Raw genomic sequence first — 20,112 nt, forward strand, 5'->3', positions numbered from 1 at the left:
GTATCTTTCTGTAGTACAAAAAGGACGCCTCTATCATGATACTTTCATCGCCAAAATTTCTAATCATCAATAAGTGACTTTTCTGCCACTTATGCTGTAAATATTTTATTAGTTCATCAAAACCATATAGAATAAACCTTTCTTCTTCCGAAAAAGTAACATCCTTACACTCCAAACTCATTTAAGTGTTCCTTTCAGACAATGTACACCGAACAATTTTTTGATGTTTTTTAAGATAGGTTTCTCCAGTGGTTTTCCACACTTAAAGTCATTAAATGTAGCCAAAATTTGATGTAAATGCTTCTTGGTGTTAAGACCTTTGATATGTGATCCTACTGATCCCATTTATTCAGACCTAGCCCCTTAAAAATGTGATCTTTCAAGAAAACAACGAGTTTTACAATGGTTTTTTGAAAAGGAATTAAAGGTTCTTGACTAATCAGCACTCTTTTCGGGGTTAAATCCATTATAAAAACTTGTAGGTGATACTATCTAGGTAATTTTTTGACAGCTGCTGTCAGTACAGTTTGACTTTAGCGCTGAAACTGCCATAAAATGGATGTGGAAGGTAATTACTGCAGGGCCGCTTCAAAAACTATTTCTCAGGATTACAAATCGCTTCTAGTCTGTTATTTTGAATTAAAACGACCGCATAGAATATAAAAATAATATATTTTTAATTTTTTTAGGTTTTTATTAAAAAATTAATGACCAACATAATTAATTTTCGCGCCGGTTTTGACCAAATTTGTATAAAATGGTTCCCGTGCACGCACGAATGGTAGTGAGCGCGGCTCACTACCATAGAAAAAGTTGTTATATAGATCTATATTGTACAAAAAAATTTTAGGCTGATCGGATCTACACACGACCCACACCACCCATTTTATGCAAACTTCTTAATTAAATTTCGCTGGGTGTATAAGTCGACCCTGGGACCATTAAAATACCCCAAATTCTCTGCCCACCCTTTCACCTCTAAAACCAGGAGAAGGATTTTTGGATATAATTTAGAGATTATCCAGGCAGATTTTCCGTCCTTATACGAAAATACCGTTGAATCATTCCTTAACGATTCAAGATCAAAGGTTTAAATTAAAAGGCTCTACAATCTAGAGAGCGTATTGGTTAACGGTATGGGCTCGTTGGAAAAGCCTTGAAATTTCCGATAAAATTGAACCGGTTGCAATCGGTTCTGAACCGGTAACTAATTTTTATCTGAAAATTAATTTTACTTCTCTTAAGCTATTTTGGGCGATCTTTTGATTAATTTATGAATCGGTTCAAATTGGTTGTTAATCGGTAAACGATAAATCATGTGAAAACATTTTTGAGGTAATGGCATCTAAGTCATGAGTTAGTTAGTATGTTAGTAAGGCAGCTGCAGTTAATTCCAAAAGTAGTCTTATGCTATTAAAATGAAAGTCACAATAAATTATTTAGCCTCATTTTCAATTATTTCTTCAACATAATATATGAATTTATCAATAACTCATCATTTCTTATAAGAGAGCTTTTAACTACCAACAATACATGATTTGTTACTCTTTGTGCACAATAGAGCACGTGGCGAGATTTTCATTCTCTTTTCATTTGTTTGAATTTTTTTACAATGTATGTACATTGAGAGATATATAGAAAAGGCTGTAAAAACAAAGTTATGCTAAAAGTTGCGCATGAAAATTACCATTAAAATTTTTAATTACACTAACATTCCTAATTTTTTTCTCTTTTAGAGTTTTTTAAGGTCCCAAATTTCTCAAACTTTCAACATTTTACAACAGTATTTCTTTTTAAACTTACTGATTGAATGTAAGACAAATATTACAGATATCCCTAAAACCCATAATTTCAGAAATCCATAGACAAATAATATAAAAATAAGCTATATGAATATTACTACATTTGATTGAAGGTTTTCATAACGTAATCCTCCATTCATGAGTAAAATATTCTTCCATTAAAATGTGATTAATATGTGCAATTTTATATAACAAAATTGCCTTTACGTGCACTACAAATAGAAATTCCAGTCACATTAAAAATCATTTTATCTCACGTTAATCACAATTTGGCATCCTATTCAACACTTTTGCTAATAATTTTCAGTATTTTCCTACAAACTTTGATTCATTAAAAACCTAATACTTTCGGATATGATTGATGTCTTTTAGTGATTAATTCTATTAAAAAAAATCATAAGCCACAATTACGTCTTCGTGTCTTTCCTGCATTTTTTAAAAGCATCATCATTTTATTTTTATATATCAGTATCAACGAAAATGATGTCATCTTTTAGAGTAGAAGGAAAAGAATGCGAGAAAAGTGTATACCATAAATTAAGGGACGATAAGAAGTATCTTGTAGTCTCTATTAATCTCAATAAAACAATGACTAAGAAAGGAATAAATGTTGCAATTAAAAGTCATATGATTTATTCGTGTTAAAGTTCCAGTAAGTAAATGCAATAGCACGAATTTACAATTTACCACGAAACTTATTGAGAAATTTTATTAAATAGTATTCAAGTGAAGATGTTGAAGTTTTTACAATTTTACGACTTTTAAGTTGTCCTTCAGTAAAAAAAAACAATAAAAAGAATATATTGTGAAAAACACAGATTTCTCCGCAAATCAATTAGCCAACCACAATTTGATGTTTACGCTTTTTCTCTTATCAATTAGGCTCTTCGGTTTTACCATCATTATAGTGCGCCAACCCATTCATAAATTGACAACTTCAAATATAGAACCTCTTCCATCTCAATAAGTCTTTTTTATTGCTCGTTAATCTGGGAGAAGATCGATATCACGTGCTATGTGGAAAAAATATAAATAAAATAATAAAAGAAATATATGCCAAATTTTTGGCAATTGAAAATCTATAAAAATTTATTTCCTATACGATAAGATTGGAATTTCATTTGATACTCTCTAATCAAAAAGGCGAAAATAATGAAAATATGTGATAAACTCCTCACCAAAAGAGAGAGAAAAAAAAGAACTAATAATGTGGAAGTGTTTTATAATAAAATGCCAATATTACTTGATGAGAAATAGTACTTATGAGAGTGAAAAACTTGACTTTCTCACACGAAAATTTTCCAACATCTTTTTCTGTCAACCTCATTTACGCCAAAAACCTTTTATAAATGTTTTATAAGGTATCTTAGTCATTAGATTGCCCATAAAGAAATACGCACATGGATAAAAATATGGAAAAGTGAGTCATTACTTAATTTTTTTTCCACATATTGATCTAACGTAGTTTCTTCTTCATTGAACATCCATCACGAGAGAGACATAATGAAATGATGAAAGATGGTCAATAAAATGCGGCAAAAATATATATAAATAAATATTATATATATGTATATATATACATAAAAACTAGTATGTCTCGTTTGGTAGAAAGTGAATTTGATACATCCACCAACTCAGCATCACCTTCTTTTTTTTCTCTCTCTCTCTCTCTCACCTTTCATTGACTTCTTTTTCCATCATCTTCACCTTCTATTTTGAGACTTACAATAAAATTCATAGTAAAAACTGGTTGTTGTCATTTTTACTATTGCCGCGAATAAATCTGACAAGGCGAAAAAAAAGAAATAGTAAGAGAGAAAGATGTGCCAGGTAAAAGATGTACAAGTTTTAGAAGAAATTTCATAAGAAAAACAAGGAAATGGATACTTTCTTTAAAATATTTGCCATCTCCTTCCCATTTATCATAACTATCACACTTTCAGTGGAAAATTATTAATACAATATTAAATTCACACATAAGATTTAGTGTTTTATCCATCTTTACATCTCTCTTACGGTTTATATTTTACTCTTTTTTTCTCTCTTTTTTTTGTTGTTGTTTAAAGTGCGAGTCTGTGATAACATAAGATGACGATGGAAATAATTCACATAATCTACACACACTTAACACATTCTTGTGTAATTTTTTTTCCTAAAGTAATTAAAACAGCAGACGATAGCAATCGAGTTGTTTTATCATCTGTATAGTGATGATATCTCACAGTTGGAAGGTTAAATATTACTTATAATGCTTCTTAAAATTAATTGTAAGTTGCATGGCAATTTATTTTATCACTCAGAAAAGAAATTGAGTAAAATTTACTCGAATTGATGTAAAAATTAACTGTAATTTCATTGTAAAATTCAATTAGGGTAAAGTGGTACAAGTTGGACAGTGGTACAAATTGTACAATGGTACAATTTGGACAGGGCTTTTCGTCTTGATAAATTTAGTACTTCATTTTTATTTGTATATTTTTAATGCTTTAGTTTTATAATTTGGTTCCTTGTGCTTAAAAACAAATTTTGTACTGTATTTATCAAGAAAAAAAGCCATGTCCAACTTGTACCGGCGAATTGTCCAACTTGTAACACTAATTCCAAATTATACACTTTACCCTAGTCCTCTTTTAAAGTTGCTCTGCATGAAAATAAGTCTTGAAATTACTATTCCTTTATTTAATAAAATTGGAAAAAAGATTCTTCAAAAAAGCTATGCAAGCCATTATGAAGAGGCGTCGACCTCGGGGCAGACCTAGGACAAGGTGAGTGAATAAAATTCAGGGTCTTGCCCTGATGCGCTTTAGGATTGACCGTGATCGTGATCATATTCAGGAAGTGGCGGAAGATCGACAGGCGAACCTAAATGTCCTGGGCCCGAGACACCAATAGGGATAGGGGAAACTGCGGCACTACCAAACATATAAAAGACAATGAAGATCTTCACATCTAATTGTAAGATGCACGAGATCTACAAGATGACGTGGTCGCCATCTTGATTTGACGTTTCTGTCCGCTACTATTTTGAATAACTGTCAAAACTTAAAACTTGTCCTATTGGGCTGAAATTTTAGTAGGGAAAACTGGAGTACCACCAAAGACGGGGTAGCACCAAACACTGTGATTTTTTAATGAGATATTCGACTTCTGATGACAAAACCTAATGAAATTTTTATGCATTAGGGCTGCTTGTCCACTAAAGAAATGGTAGAGATAGTCCAAGTAGTTTAGAAATGAAAATTAGTATTCGGAGCTACCCCGTGTTTGGTGGTGCTCCAGTTCCCCTAAGCGGTTGAAAATGATAGTGATGAACTTTTACGGAATAAATCCGAAAATTAATAAATTTTATTTTACAATTTTATGTTAATTTCTGTTGTTTTTGTTCTAGTTTTTACTTTTTTCTTTTATTATATTTCACTTTATTTTTTTTTTCTTTGAACGTATACCTATACTGAGGGATACTCGCACATGATGCACGCACGTTTTCACGAAACACGGACACATTTCTATTTGATGTTTCAAATGAATTTTGTCCAATGAAAAAACATTTCGCCTGAAGTATATTCTTAAATCGAAAATTAAGCACATTTCAGCCGGGATGAAATTTTACATAACAAAGATAAATATAAAGAGTGAACTAAAGAGTTAATTGAACTCAGTTGTAGAGTTGTTGCAACTCTTCTACTTTTTTTTACCGATTTTAAAAGCCGTAGAAAAAATATAAGAAGAGCTTTTGAAGCTTCGGCTGACAGAACTTTCGTACCACTTGTTTTTATCAGTTTTTTAGTGTATCTAATCTAACCCATGGTAATAAATATCTAATAGCTAGTCTTAGACCTTAATAGGCCTTGAAAAGTCCGTGAGTAAAATTCATTAACAAACACAGGAAAAAATCAAATACAGCAACACTGCCGTTACTCTAAGCTTCCAAACTTTGACCTAACAAAACCCATCAAAGAATCATATTTTTTACTTCAAATTCTTTCAAATAGTTTTTTCCCGTAAAAAAGGCAATTTAGCTATAATAATACTCATTCTTTTATGCGGTCGTGAGGTTAGTTTGAAATTTAAGGTTATATTCAGTATAACTTAAAAAAATTACATCTAAATTCAATTTTAATTAGTAATTTAGGCATGAATTAGTAATTAATGGCCCATGTACCAATCTCAATTCTAAACATCTTTTTGTCATTAGACTTTTGAGATATTAAAAACTGACCTTTTCCTAAAAGTGTTTTGTATTTAAAAACACAGTGTTGTTCGTCGCATTATCTTAAGAACTTAGAAATAGCGGAATGACTTTGATGCAGCCTTAAACGCTTAAACATCCGGATATTTCATAATCTGAAAAGGATTTAAACCCTCGACGCTTGCATTGTGGAATTATTACTTAATCTCTCTACAACTGCTTTGATATTACATTTTTTTATCAATAAAATAAACGTGCCTTCACACAATAAATTCTTATCAATTTAAGAAATTTTCTCCAATCTTTAAGAAGTTATAAACCAAGAGGTTACTCGCATTCAGGTAAGATAGGCGCACATAGAATTCAATTGATATAAGGCCCATTACGTAACACCAAGAAAATGATAATTGAAATATTAGATCATTAAAACTATCAATTGATAATCATAGGTATTTCGCATTTCATATCAAGCGGTGCTTTAGTGGCTCTTCAAAGAAACAATTTGGCCTTCTAAATGTGGCAGAAGCGACTTCGAGTATTAGAAAATGTATATAAGGCAGTGGCATATGCTCTGACCAGAACTTTATGTTTAGTAATGAAATAATTGTCTTCTTTCATACTGAGTTTCATCAATTATATTTTGTTCGAAATTTTAAAAACGCGTAATAAAACTACTTGTAATTTTTTTTTATAAAAGATTAGACAAAAAAAGTTCTAAATAAGTATTTTTTCAATGAGTAACTTTAGTTTTTTTTTATTTTCGTAAATGTTTGTAAATTTCTACTGGGAATTTACGAAATTCCCGTAAATCGTAAAACCTACTAATTATGTAAAATGTTGTCATTTGTTCGTCATTTTTTGTCAGACAAATAAAAATATACGAAAAAATGTTTGTAAAAGAATAAAAATATGCTCGTCAAGTGAACATGATACAAACAATGTTTGTGAAAATGTACAAGCTTTTGTACGATTTTTTTTTATGGGTTATACGAGTTACGAGCATTTTGTAAGTCCCCAGTAGGAATTCACAAACTTTTACAATCTATTTTACATAATATTAATTATCTGTGTAGGGAAACTTAAATGAGCCTGATATTAACTGCAAATAGACAAGAAAAATTAAAAATGGCCATAAGTGGCCACAAGTGGTGAATTTGGCATAGTTAGGATAAGAGTATTTTTAGCACGTTTAAGAAAACGTTCTGAGATAAAATGCGGATGATTTTATAGCAAAAAGGATTATATTATATGATTTCTACTAAAAAATATTAAAGTTGTAGACAAAATGTGTGCTTAATATGGCCATAAATCATGACTCCATCCTATTTACGAAGCAGATATTAATGGTTTATGAGTAAAATAATTGGGAGAGGTTCTCAATCGAAAATTCGTATGTCAAATTCATTTCATTTTTTTTTGTTCTTTCATACTCAAGTCACTCAATTGTTTCTTTATCACCAAACAAATTGTCGCCTTCTTTACATCATATTCATCACTCATATTAAATCATGTTGGCAAGTAATACTTAAAAATTATGCCTCATGTTTTTTCCACAAAACCTCATAGAAAATTCTGAAGGTCTCTCTCCTCTTCAGAGTATTACTTTATTACTCAGTTTTTGTTGTAATGATTAGATGTGTTCTCTGTACTTATTTTTCTTATCTTATCTTCTTTTTTTCCCCCTTATACACTCTCTATCTTTCTCTTTTTCTCGCGTTTTTCCACCTCTATTCTTTTTTACACGCACATACATTACTTTAGTGATCACTTTATATATATATGGAAAAGAATTGAATGGAGACAGAGAGAAAGAGGAGTATAAATGATCCAACGGAAAAAGTGTATTCTTATAGCAACAGCAAAAAAAAAACATGGGGTGTAATTTAAAGTTTCAATAAAACTTCCACCACACAGACGCTCTGTTTGTTCTCCTATGTTTTTCAAGTGTAAACACTAATGTAGCTTCCATATTATAAAGAATACATGTCTTTCTCTCAGAAATATTGAATGTAACCTCCTAAATTTCATCTTCTATCAAAAAAAAAAACTTCTCAATAATTGAATTATAATACTTTTGCGCTATTTAGTAAATTTGAATAGGTATAACAATTTAAATAAACAAATAAATAAATAATTTTAATGTTTGAATTTTTATGATTAATTACATTATGTATTAATAACTTTCTAATATACTATCACGCAAATCATGAAGAAGAAATACATGAATTGATTTACTTCTTTTTTTTGCACTATGGATGGTCATAAAATGATTGGTGGGACAATATAAAATGTTGAGTGAAATATGCTAAGAATGTGTTATGTAAAAGTATCCGATATCAATCACTGAGATTATTCAAGAAGGTCAGTATCAATAAATCAGAGATTAATGCCTGCATTAAAAGCAAATCGTGACGGTTTCTTCTTTGTGACTTTCCTCAATATGACTTTTCTATAAGAAATGTGATAAAAATTGTAATTTACCTATATTTGAATTTCGTAAGGTTGGTAATAATGTATTGAATGGATTAAAATTAGGACAAATTAAAATAATTTTTGGCTCTTTAAAAAAAATTATATACATTGAAAGAACTGACTGATATTTTCAACAATGTAAATCGTTGAAGAAATTACCATAGGGGAAAGTACTCTCTCTTCGAACGTTCATGCCTTCGAATTATGTGAATTTTCTTTAAGTTTGTCCAAGAGATTTACACATTTTCATTAAATATTAGTTAGCTTATTATCGATTATTAATAATTGTGTGATAAAAAAGTCAAATTTAATAATAAAAGAAAATTCACATTATTCGAAGGCATGAACGTTCGAAGAGAGAGCACTTTCCCCTAGATATTTTTCTTTTTAAGAAAAACAAAAATTTGAAGATAGCGGCAGGTGAGGCTACTTTGAGCTGTAAGGCTACATTAATACACAATTTTATTTCGCATATTTATATAGGAAACTGGGCTTTAACGTAAGGTATTTTTTTGTTTCCTCCTTTACCTATCCCTCTAACTAAGGTCTTAGGCCTTTAGGCCTATTTTGACTAATGTTCTATGTTGAAAATCCATTAAAAACAAAATACATCCATAAAAATACATGCCAAAATCATCAATCTATGTAATTAATTCCTGACAAATGGTGAGGAAAAACAATAAATAACAAAGAGGGAGAACCTTACACATTAATAGCCGTACTGTTTTATTTAAATTACGTTGAGCTTCAGCTTCTTTTAGAAATATGCGAAAAAAATCATATATCAATGTAGCCCCACCTCCCCCTAAATATCATATGACTTCTTAGAAAACTATCTGTCGATTATTGTTTGGGTTAATACAAGAAATTATATTATCTTAATTATAATGCCCAAAGCACAATAACTTTTGTTTGTAAATATGTTTTCAAAATTTCCTATGAGAGAAAACGAGATAACTAGATTTCCGTTTCATTCACTCTCATTGAAATGTCAAAACATGTTTACAAAACAAAAGTTATTATGTTTTGGGTATAAGAAACAACTATTTTTAACAAAAAAAATAGAATAACTATTGTTAATTTATTTCAAAAATTTTAATTAGAATGAATACAATAGTTATAATCCTGTTGTTTAGTCAAACAAAAAAAATAACAAGTTATAAAAATTAATAAAATAAGCAAATATGGGAAACTTTTGTAGATTCGTAATGTTGCAGCTTAGTAAAAGTTGATTTTTTGTAAATTACTTAATGAATCTAATCCATGGTCATATAATTCTATAGCTAGTTCTATAGGCCTTTTTCCTAGGTTCAAAAAGCAAAAAAAAAGGGCCTAACATTGGAATTTTGATGTGTAAAATTTTATGTATTTTTTCACATTTCAAGTGTGTCTTCGGAAAAACAACAATTACAAGTTATAGAGGGTTTATCAGGGTTAAAATTTACTATGAAAATGTTTTCCTCGAATGAAGTCGAATTTGTCGGTGGAGGAAAATTCACAAAGATTACCACCTTGACACATCAAGAAAATTCAACTTTCCAGCTCTACAAAAACATTTCTGAAATTATTGACCACCGACTTTGGGAATTCCTGACTGTTTTGGGTCCAGAGCCAGAGATTCCGTTGAATAATTTCACAAGATATTTGGTATAAAGGAAGTGTGCCAAATTTCGGCCAGCTTCTAATTTTGACCACTTTGAGTGTAATTTCGGCCATGCAAATGAATTAATTAAAATTATGTATGTAATCTTCGAATAGTCAATGAATTCATTTTGATTTTAAATATTTATTTATTTTAGGATGTATTACCACAAAGACCGTTAAATTTTAGGTATAACTTGAATTTAAATTGCGTTGTAAAAACTCAGTGTGGAAAGAGTCTACAAAAAATGTGACAGATCGATTGTGTTTCTAGCAGTCTAAAACGCTTCCTCAGCAAAATGAGACTTTATCAGATGTTTTGGTTTTAATTCTGTCAGTTCTAAGACTAAATCTTCTTATGGTAAATGTGATTCATGTATAGCTACTTTGGTGCATTTGAGAATTTTTCATCCAATTTGCCGTGGTTTCAAGTGCAATTTTCATCCTCGTCGCCAAATGACGTATATGTTACTTCAATGGTGGTATATTTCAGACTAGCTTATAATTACAAGTGGTGTGATTTATATGGGGGATAAACGGTACACATCACACATTTCACTTTAAATTGGTCATTTGGTAATTTCCAGAATCAGTGATGTTCAAAATATCAGTAAGACAAATTGGAGCTATTTGAGAAAATCCTCTGATTACAATAGGTGTGATTATGAGAGAATAACATATGCAGTGAAAAATAGGTTTTCTATAAGTGTCACAAAAATATGTGTTAGAAAAATAGCATGAAATTGATTTTAAAATGCATGATACCTTCTACAAAGTGGTAAAAACAATTGATTGAAAGTTCCATATAATCACTGATGTGCAGATTTTAGTGTCCGAAGTATCTAATGTTTACGGTGAAAATGATGCGTACATAGGTGACCAAATTTTGAACGTAGCTGAGCAAACCGCAGCAACTTTGTAAAAATTTCCACTAAATTTTAATTTCCCTCTGTTGGAAAATATAAGGATTTTCGATTGATAAGAAATTGATGAGAAATATGGCCTCTTGAGGTCATTAAAATTTGACCTTGAAAATCCGATATAAGAAGTTATACAAGGTCATTTTCGCATATCGAGATAATCCGAAAAATCATGATTTTGAAGAGAAAGGGGAAAGGTGAGAAAAATGATAAATATTGATCTTTGAGTCAATTTATTGAAGGGGATCCTGTAGATTTTAATTCAATATATTTCTTCGTTTAGCCTCTTCTACATCTGGAAACGGTCAAATGGAATTTTTCTGGAAATATTCTGATCGGAGATATTGTCAAAAAAAGGAAGGATTGAATTTCGAAGGGTCCAGAAATTGTCGAATACAAAATAATAAACTAAAATAATAAAATAATAATAAAGCTATTTTGTCATCAGTTTGTTTTTTCCGTCTTTTTTATATCACCGTGGAGACTATTTTATCGAAAAACAACTTTTAATGAAATGTAACCAGAAAATTTCTTAAAATATCAACTAAATATTTCTATTATTTAGTTATTATACTTGACTTCATTATAAAAGCGTAATAATATGTCACAAATTGCCTAATAGTACTGTTCCAATGAAAAGTGAAAATTTGTTACTATTTTATTGTTCTCAAGCGCTTCTACATAATCGACTTTTCTTTGTGTTGGTTCCTGGCACGACTGTTTGGTGGTTTTAGAATACGGCGTGGAATACGGTAAATAGTCGCGGCAGGAACCAACTCAAAGATAAGTTGGTAATGCAGAAGCACTTGAGAACACTAAGGTACTAAAAAAATGTAAATTTTTCATCGGAATAGCACCATTATTACAAATTTGCATTTTTTTTTAAAGTAATTCAATTTTTAAAGTGATTCCTGTCACGATTGTTTGGTGGTTTCAGAACACGGTGAGAACTGGAGAAAACATTCAAGACAAGAACTAATACAAAGAAAAATCGATAATGCAGAAGCACTTTGAGAACAGTGAAGTCTTAGAAAATTCAGAAAAAATCCCCTTTTATCATTTTTCATTGGAATTGCCCCACCTGTCTGTATTTACCTAGGCATTTATGAGAACTTCCACTGAACAAATTTTTAGAAAATATTTAAAAAAATTTATTTTCTCTCAAAATAGAGTAAAAACGTCTTCAGTAAAATTGGAGAAAGGTAAATTCTATAATACCGTGATAATTGGAAATGAAATAGCTCTTCTAGAGCCTTGTAAAAAAATGAAATGTCAGTGATAAGATATTTTTATATACGGTAGACTCTTGCTAATTTAATTTCTTTAACATCGGGCTACTTTTTAATTCGGGCAGCAGTTAATTTGAAAAGAGTTTGTTGACAATTTTGAAGATCGATTGTGATTATCGAATGAAGCAAATATACAGTAGAGTCTCTCAAATCTGAATCTCTCAAATTCGAACGCCGTTTGGATTCAAAATGTCAATTGTGAAGTTATGTTAGAAAGTTCGTATTTTAGGTGAATGAAAATCATATTTATGTGCTTCTTCCTGAATGTTTACATAATACAATAATACAATACAAAATAATAAACTATTTTTTATTGGTTTTTATGATGTCATTAAAATATAATAATTATTACATCATCTTCAGATTTATTTATTCCGATTTCTTATCGTAAATGATTATTCAAATCGCCACCTATTATTGGATACAATCTTCCGTGTGTTTTTTAATACATTTATATTAGTTTCTTTATAGATCCTTAAGGATAGCAAGAAGTTGCCTTACTGAAATATAGAAACCTATTAAATTTCTCATTGATTATGCTTAATTTTAAAGTGACTTCTTAATACAGTGCCTGCTTTCTAATCCGGATCGCCGTAATCCGGACAAGTTCTCGACGGTTACAGTTAAAATACTTTTGAGGTTATGTATGCATGGGTGTTCAGCAATGAAAATGAACTATCCTGTGATATTTTTGTTTAATAAATGAAGTATAATAGAATAGACTCCTTTAATTATGTCTTTTAATCTTCTGTAAAAGTTTTATTCTAATTTTACAAAAAAAATCTTGTATTATATTTTCGAGACGTTGAATAAATTCAAAAAATCCATCCGGATTACGAAGCGGACATCTGTCATTTTGTCTCCCAATCATCCGGATTACAAAGCGGGCACTGTACTAAATTTTTTTCTTCATTTAATTTTTAATCATTATTTTTTTTTTTAATTCAAAATAATTTATTTTAGTATATAGTTGTTTTCTGTGTAGTTCTACAGGAAAATATTAACCTTTACTAAATAGAAAAGTCTCTCAGGTGCACTTTATCCAATATTTATGGCTAAACTGAAAGTTTCCCTCTCAATGCAGAGGTTCTTTCCATGACTAAGTAAAACAAAGTATGTAGTATGAAAATGTAGGGCATTCTGCATTGGATAATAAATTTTCCACTTACTGTCTCCCCATTTTAATATAATGCCAGACAGAACATCACGAAATTTGCTTGAGAGCTTTTAAGAAAATTGCGACAAAAAAAATGTGATACTCATTGAGCTCTTACTTAACATCATTCACGGACTATTTCATCAGATGGATTTTAACCAAATGCCCTCTTCTTTCTTTTCTGGACAGCAATAATTTACAGTCAATTTGTAGGGTATTTTGTCAAAGAAAAAAAAAACATTTTGTACACGAGAGACACAGTCATGAATTTTTTTTATTAACTATTTATAAAGTAAATTCTCTGAAGCAATTAATAAGAAATTATCCGAATTATTAAATTCATAGCATTTTTTTGTAACTTGAATCATCACTTATTTTGTGCACACAATAATTTAACAAAATAATTTCTTTTTTTTTCTGCCCATTCAAATCATTTACACTTTCTTTTATATATTTATTTATAAAGAAATACTAAATTGTATTTAATTTGTTGAACGGTGTGATTACTATTTAAATTAGAAAGGGAGTGTTTTATGGAATTTCTAATCTAACTATCTCACTTACTCCAACTTGGTTTTGCTCGAGAGTCTCTGCATGTTATCATCGTGATTATTTTCGCCTCACATGTTGATATTTCTCTGAAATCATTTCTTTCTTTTCACCAATTTTCCGTGCCATAAATTTTATGTCATTCTCTTGGTGCAAATTTTTTTCAAAGAGACATACTCAACCCATGAGACAAATGAAGTGATAAATTGAGATCTTTTTCGGTGTCTTATCTCACACATGTTTTTTTTTCTTCTTCTTCAAAGTGTGCTATTTTCGCTTACTTTTAATTACTCTTCCAATTGAAACAGTATTACACACCTCAGGAAAACTCTGTCACTTCCTCTCAAACAGGAAATTCTCTAATTTTTTTTTTTACTTCAAACTATTTATTTTCTTACCCGCAGAAATGTTGCTTGAAATCTTTGCAAAGAGTTTGGAAGGAAGCTAAATTGTGTGATAAGACGTCATCGGGTTAATTAGCGCTTACGTGAGTAAAGTGGACTAAAACTACAAAGCAGATCACAGCTATTGTTATTTAATTGACAAAAACCTCTTCAAAAACGTGGCAAAAGTACGAAAATTTGCTAACATTTTGCGTATTTGGATTTATATACAATTATTTCTGAGGTAAGCAGTAAGAATTCAACTTAAACATCGGACCGGATATTTCCAAAAATACATTAGAAATTGGATCAAGTTCATTAGTGTTAAGTACATTACACCTTTGGGATGCCCCAGATAGAATCACACGAACAAATATAAATTCCTTCCAATGTAATTGTAACCAATTTTGTTAGGTAGTCTTTCAAAAGTTTAAAGTTACCCCTGAATTACAAAATAAATAAAGCTTATAGATTTATATAAGTTAACTTTTTAAGTGTCAAAATTAAAGTTTTTTATTCTGAGTTAAAACTAATCATGCTTCAGCTACTCCAATCTTACTTAAAAATTTTTGTAATTCAATATTTGAAGGGTCTTCTCGCTCGAGCATAAAATTTAAAATCAAAGTAACCTTAAATTATTTGACATTCCTACTTAAATTTCGATATCGTGTAGTTTGTTACATTTTAGTTTAAAACTCAGCTTAATCAGGGACAAGAGGAAGACCGGTATCACAAAAATAAAAACAATTTTTTGACTTCTTTTGAAGTTTAAAGGGTCTAAGAATTAATTAAAACTTCAAGATAAAAATTCTTTATCGGAGAATATCTATATTAAAAAAAAACAACAGCCGGCTGGTTGGCTGCAATACACAGAAATTACTTGTAAACAATATACAGTAGACTCTCGCTCAATCGGCTCTTTTTCAATCGGGTGAAAAATTTTGTTGACAATTTTCACGTTTAATAATTATGAAGATAATTTGCTCAAATTCGCTGTAGTTCTTCCTATTTTATCGTGACTCTTTATAATTGAGCGCTTTTTGTGGAATTTACGAAGGCTTTGACGCCCAAATCTATCGATAAACCGGATAAAATTTTGCCCCAAATGCCCAATTGAGAGAGAGACTACTGTAGGGTCCTGAGGCAAAATTTGTCAAGCCGAAAATTCAAAAATTCGATGTCTTCTAATAAAAATGAGAGTTAGGCCTTATCTTCTTAATACATTAGGGTAAATTGCTGAAAATCGGACACACCGAAAGTTGGATTAAAACGCAGCTTTATCAGAAAATTACATAAGTTGAGCTGTTTCTTAAGTGTCCGCCTTTCCAAATTTTATCCTACAGAGACTTCATGAACCTCGTTACACGTTCAGAATTTTAAGTAGTTTGTGAAAATATGGTGCTTTTTCTCTGAGATTGTGAACATTTTTTAAAATATTTTTTTTTTATAGAGAAGATAGATTACGATTTATTTTTAAAAATTCATTTATTTTTGATATTATTTGAAAAATTTGGATTTTTAAAAATGAATTCGTTCTATATACTTCAGGAATTTTCTAAAAGTTTTCCCTTTACAATATGTTTTTTTTACGGTAACAACTATTCAGGATAAAAGCTAAAATCGGAATTTCTGCATAGAGATGCCTTCTTTTAAGTAATATTTATCTAAATCTAGGAGACTTCTAGAGAATTTTTGTACATCTCATTGAAAAATGTGGAGCTCAGAGGCAAAATGACACATATCCTATGGTTAAAGCATAGAAATATGTGTCATTTTGCCTCTGAGCTCCACAAATATACATTTTCTCCTATGTTTATTTCAATTACTTCTGATTACTTGTTTAAAAATGAATTTTAATTAAATAATAGATGTATTAACTCATTAGAATAATAAGTATAAGGCATATTACGCATGTTAAAGTTACACTTAATCATAATTGTCTTGAATTGGTTGTTTTATTTTACGTTTCCGAAATAGCTTACATTACACGATCCCTTAAGCTATTTTGTCATCAGTTTGTTTTTTCCGTCTTTTTTATATCATCGTGGAGACTATTTTATCGAAAAACAACTTTTAATGAAATGTAACCAGAAAATTTCTTAAAATATCAACTAAATATTTCTATTATTTAGTTATTATACTTGACTTCATTATAAAAGCGTAATAATATGTCACAAATTGCCTAATAGTACTATTCCAATGAAAAGTGAAAATTTGTTACTATTTTATTGTTCTCAAGCGCTTCTACATAATCGACTTTTCTTTGTGTTGGTTCCTGGCACGACTGTTTGGTGGTTTTAGACTACGGCGTGGAATACGGGAAATAGTCGCGGCAGGAACCAAGTCAAAGATAAGTCGGTAATGCAGAAGCACTTGAGAACACTAAGGTACTAAAAAAAATGTAAATTTTTCATCGGAATAGCACCATTATTACAAATTTGCATTTTTTTTTAAAGTAATTCAATTTTTAAAGTGATTCCTGTCACGATTGTTTGGTGGTTTCAGAACACGGTGAGAACTGGAGAAAACATTCAAGACGAGAACTAATACAAAGAAAAATCGATAATGCAGAAGCACTTTGAGAACAGTAAAGTCTTAGAAAGTTCAGAAAAAATCCCCTTTTATCATTTTTCATTGGAATTGCCCCACCTGTCTGTATTTACCTAGGCATTTATGAGAACTTCCACTGAACAAATTTTTAGAAAATATTTAAAAAAATTTATTTTCTCTCAAAATAGAGTAAAAACGTCTTCAGTAAAATTGGTGAAAGGTAAATTCTATAATACCGTGATAATTGGAAATGAAATAGCTCTTCTAGAGCCTTGTAAAAAAATGAAATGTCAGTGATAAGATATTTTTATATACAGTAGACTCTTGCTAATTTGGTTCCTTTAACATCGGGCTACTTTTTAATTCGGGCAGCAGTTAATTTGAAAAGAGTTTGTTGACAATTTTGAAGATCGATTGTGATTATCGAATGAAGCAAATATACAGTAGAGTCTCTCAAATCTGAATCTCTCAAATTCGAACGCCGTTTGGATTCAAAATGTCAATTGTGAGGTTATGTTAGAAAGTTCGTATTTTAGGTGAATGAAAATCATATTTATGTGCTTCTTCCTGAATGTTTACATACTTCATGATCGTATAAAATGAAAAGGAAGTATGTTACCACTAAAACTTGCAAGAAAGTGCGAGAATTTCATTCAAAGTACAATTTAGTCTTACACAAATTTCGTTAGTTTTGAAAAAAATCGTTCGAATTTGGGAGGTGAGAAATGTCAAAAATACCCCCCGAGCGTTCGAATTTAGGAGATTCTACTGTACTCAAATTTGCCATGCTTTGTCTCAGTTGTGATGTAATTTTGCATTATTAAGAGGCTTTCATAAAATTTACAATTAATATGAGCATGTAAATTTAATATGAGTACGCAGGTAAACAAAAAATCGTTGCATTTCAAAAAAATTCATGCCCGAATTTCTATCTAATTCGGGTGACATTTCGGTTCCAAATGCCCGAATTTGAGAGATTCTACTGTAACAAGATAGGGTCGGAAATAGACTCAATCTGACAAGACCTCTAATCGATGACCGTAAGGGCCTTGACAGACATGAGGATTAGCCTAGAGACCGCTTAGCGTAATTATATTCGAAATAATGGTTAAACTTCATTTCCATCATTTTCTACTAAGTCGTCTCTCGGCTTAAGTCGTAAGTGTGTCTAGGGCATAAGCCCTCAGTGTATGACAGTTTGAGATAAATCTTTACAGCCAAATTTTACAGGTTAAATATTCTCAAGGATCAGGCCTGAGTCTATTTGAGACCTTAGGTGGTTTTTCTAAAGATTATAACCTCTATTAGGCAATTTTCCAATCACCTAAATTATATTGTAAAATCACTGGAGTTTGGACAATTGCTATATCTGTCATTCGTATTGAAAAAACTCGAGTCTTTGCCAAAAAGCGTACTCCCAAATTTGTGAGTTCAAATAAGAATCACAGTCACTGTATTTGTACTAAGTCTAACAGGGTACTTGTAGGAATTTCCCGATTTTCCTCGGATTTCCTTCATGAAGCATCATCTGAGCCTTTTGGAGAAGTTTCTTTTGGTGAACAAAGACATGTCTCAGGCGGCGTCTTTGCCGGGAAAAAGACCCGAAATGCCCGTGAAGGCCGTTGCGCAAAAAAATGGCCAGAGAAACGCCCTGTGGCTTTGCACAAAACAATGATGGATGTTTGGCGAGAGAGAGACTCATGCGAGAGAGTGAAACTCCCAAGCAAATATCCGCGAAAAAGTACGCATAAAACTTACCTTTATTATGAGCTCGATCTCTGGTACATCTCCATTGCTTGCACTTCCATTCTCCTGCTGCTCCTCCGACATTATTTCACGTGATTCTTGGATACTTTTGCGAGAACAAATATGGTCACACAGGCACTTTTCTCAATGCTTCTTACACCACACAGGAAAAACCCAGTTGCTACTTTTCCAACAAAATGAGGCACTTGGATGGAATAATTACAGAAAAATATTTTTGCTGAACTGCTTGAAAACACGTCCACCGCGGACTGGAGAGCAACTTCAACTAAAGTGGCTACGATGGGAACCCGAAGAAAAGCCGAAGTAGTATTTGGAAGCGCCATCTTTTAACCTTTTCAATTCGAAAAATTGCACCTATTTTATTTCGAAAATGCTTTGCTTATTGCTTGGCTCGCTTTGAAATTCAAATTTAACGAAATTCACAAATCGTTGATGAGTGCACTGAGATAAATTATTAAGAAATCAAACAAATTAATTTGTTAATTTTTGATTCAATGTTGTAAAGATATTAAGGAAATGTAGCCTACCTTTGAATGCACCATTCTTTGAATATTTCAATTTTCACTTATTTCTTAAAGCAAAAAAAAAAGACATTGATTAATTTAATTTAATTGATATTTTTTGCTTTAAGAATTAAAAGAAAAATTGAAATAAGGGAAGTGTACCACGGATCGGAATGTTAAGAGACGTGCTCCATATTTAGTTGATTATATGAGTTCCAAAACACTATTTGGTATTATTTTTACATGCCAATTGATTAGTGATCCATTTAATAATTTTCGTGTATTGACACTTTTGCTAATTACGGATATTAATAATATATAGGTGTCATTGTAAGGATGCAATGTGTTCCGCGGATCGGAAGGTACTTAATCAGGTGTTCCACCGATCGGAAGGGGGTGAGCCACGGATCGGCAGATGTTTTTGATGAGGATTCTCCTGCTTTCTTGGCATCTAAATCACTCTACTTTACAGTCTACAAAGCTTCATTGAAGCTTCTTTGTCATCCTTGTGTACTGTGTATTTACATCAGAGGCATGACATTTCCTATGTTTCCCATATGTTTCTAGCGAGCCGAAAAAACTTTTGAGTTTATTATCTGTTTTCTGTCATTGTAGAATGAATTACCAAAAATACTAACACAAAATAAAAGCCAATTTAATAACGAAGAGGCAACCGAAAACCCTAAATTGGCAACCTATGTAGTTTTGGAGATATCTCGTGAAATGTGTACGAAAACAAGGAAAAAATCACACTAAAACCGGTCGCATTTTTCAGAGCTAATGTCACCCCCCTGATTCACATGATACAACTTCTAAAATTGTTAAATTTAATGAAACTTTCACTGGTAAATTGTTCTATAACAACAAACACATCTAATAATGGCTGTGAAG

General features: G+C 31.0%; 1 protein-coding gene across 2 annotated transcripts in view; it reads right to left on the reverse strand.

Moving 5' to 3' along the window:
- The window catches only part of LOC129805898 (chloride intracellular channel exc-4), a 57,803-nt gene extending 38,814 nt beyond the window's left edge, over window positions 1-18,989 (reverse strand). Inside the window, exon 1 of one of the 2 annotated variants that reach the window (XM_055854135.1) lies at window positions 18,710-18,989. In XM_055854135.1, the coding sequence (XP_055710110.1) occupies window positions 18,710-18,781 (72 nt within the window). In that variant the 5' untranslated portion in view covers window positions 18,782-18,989. The remainder of the gene's footprint in view (window positions 1-18,709) is intronic. The other variant, XM_055854136.1, reaches the window with a different exon arrangement.
- Between the last annotated feature and the right edge of the window lie 1,123 nt (window positions 18,990-20,112).

This window comes from Phlebotomus papatasi, chromosome 3 (genome assembly GCF_024763615.1).
Source record: "Phlebotomus papatasi isolate M1 chromosome 3, Ppap_2.1, whole genome shotgun sequence".
NCBI lineage: Eukaryota > Metazoa > Arthropoda > Insecta > Diptera > Psychodidae > Phlebotomus > Phlebotomus papatasi.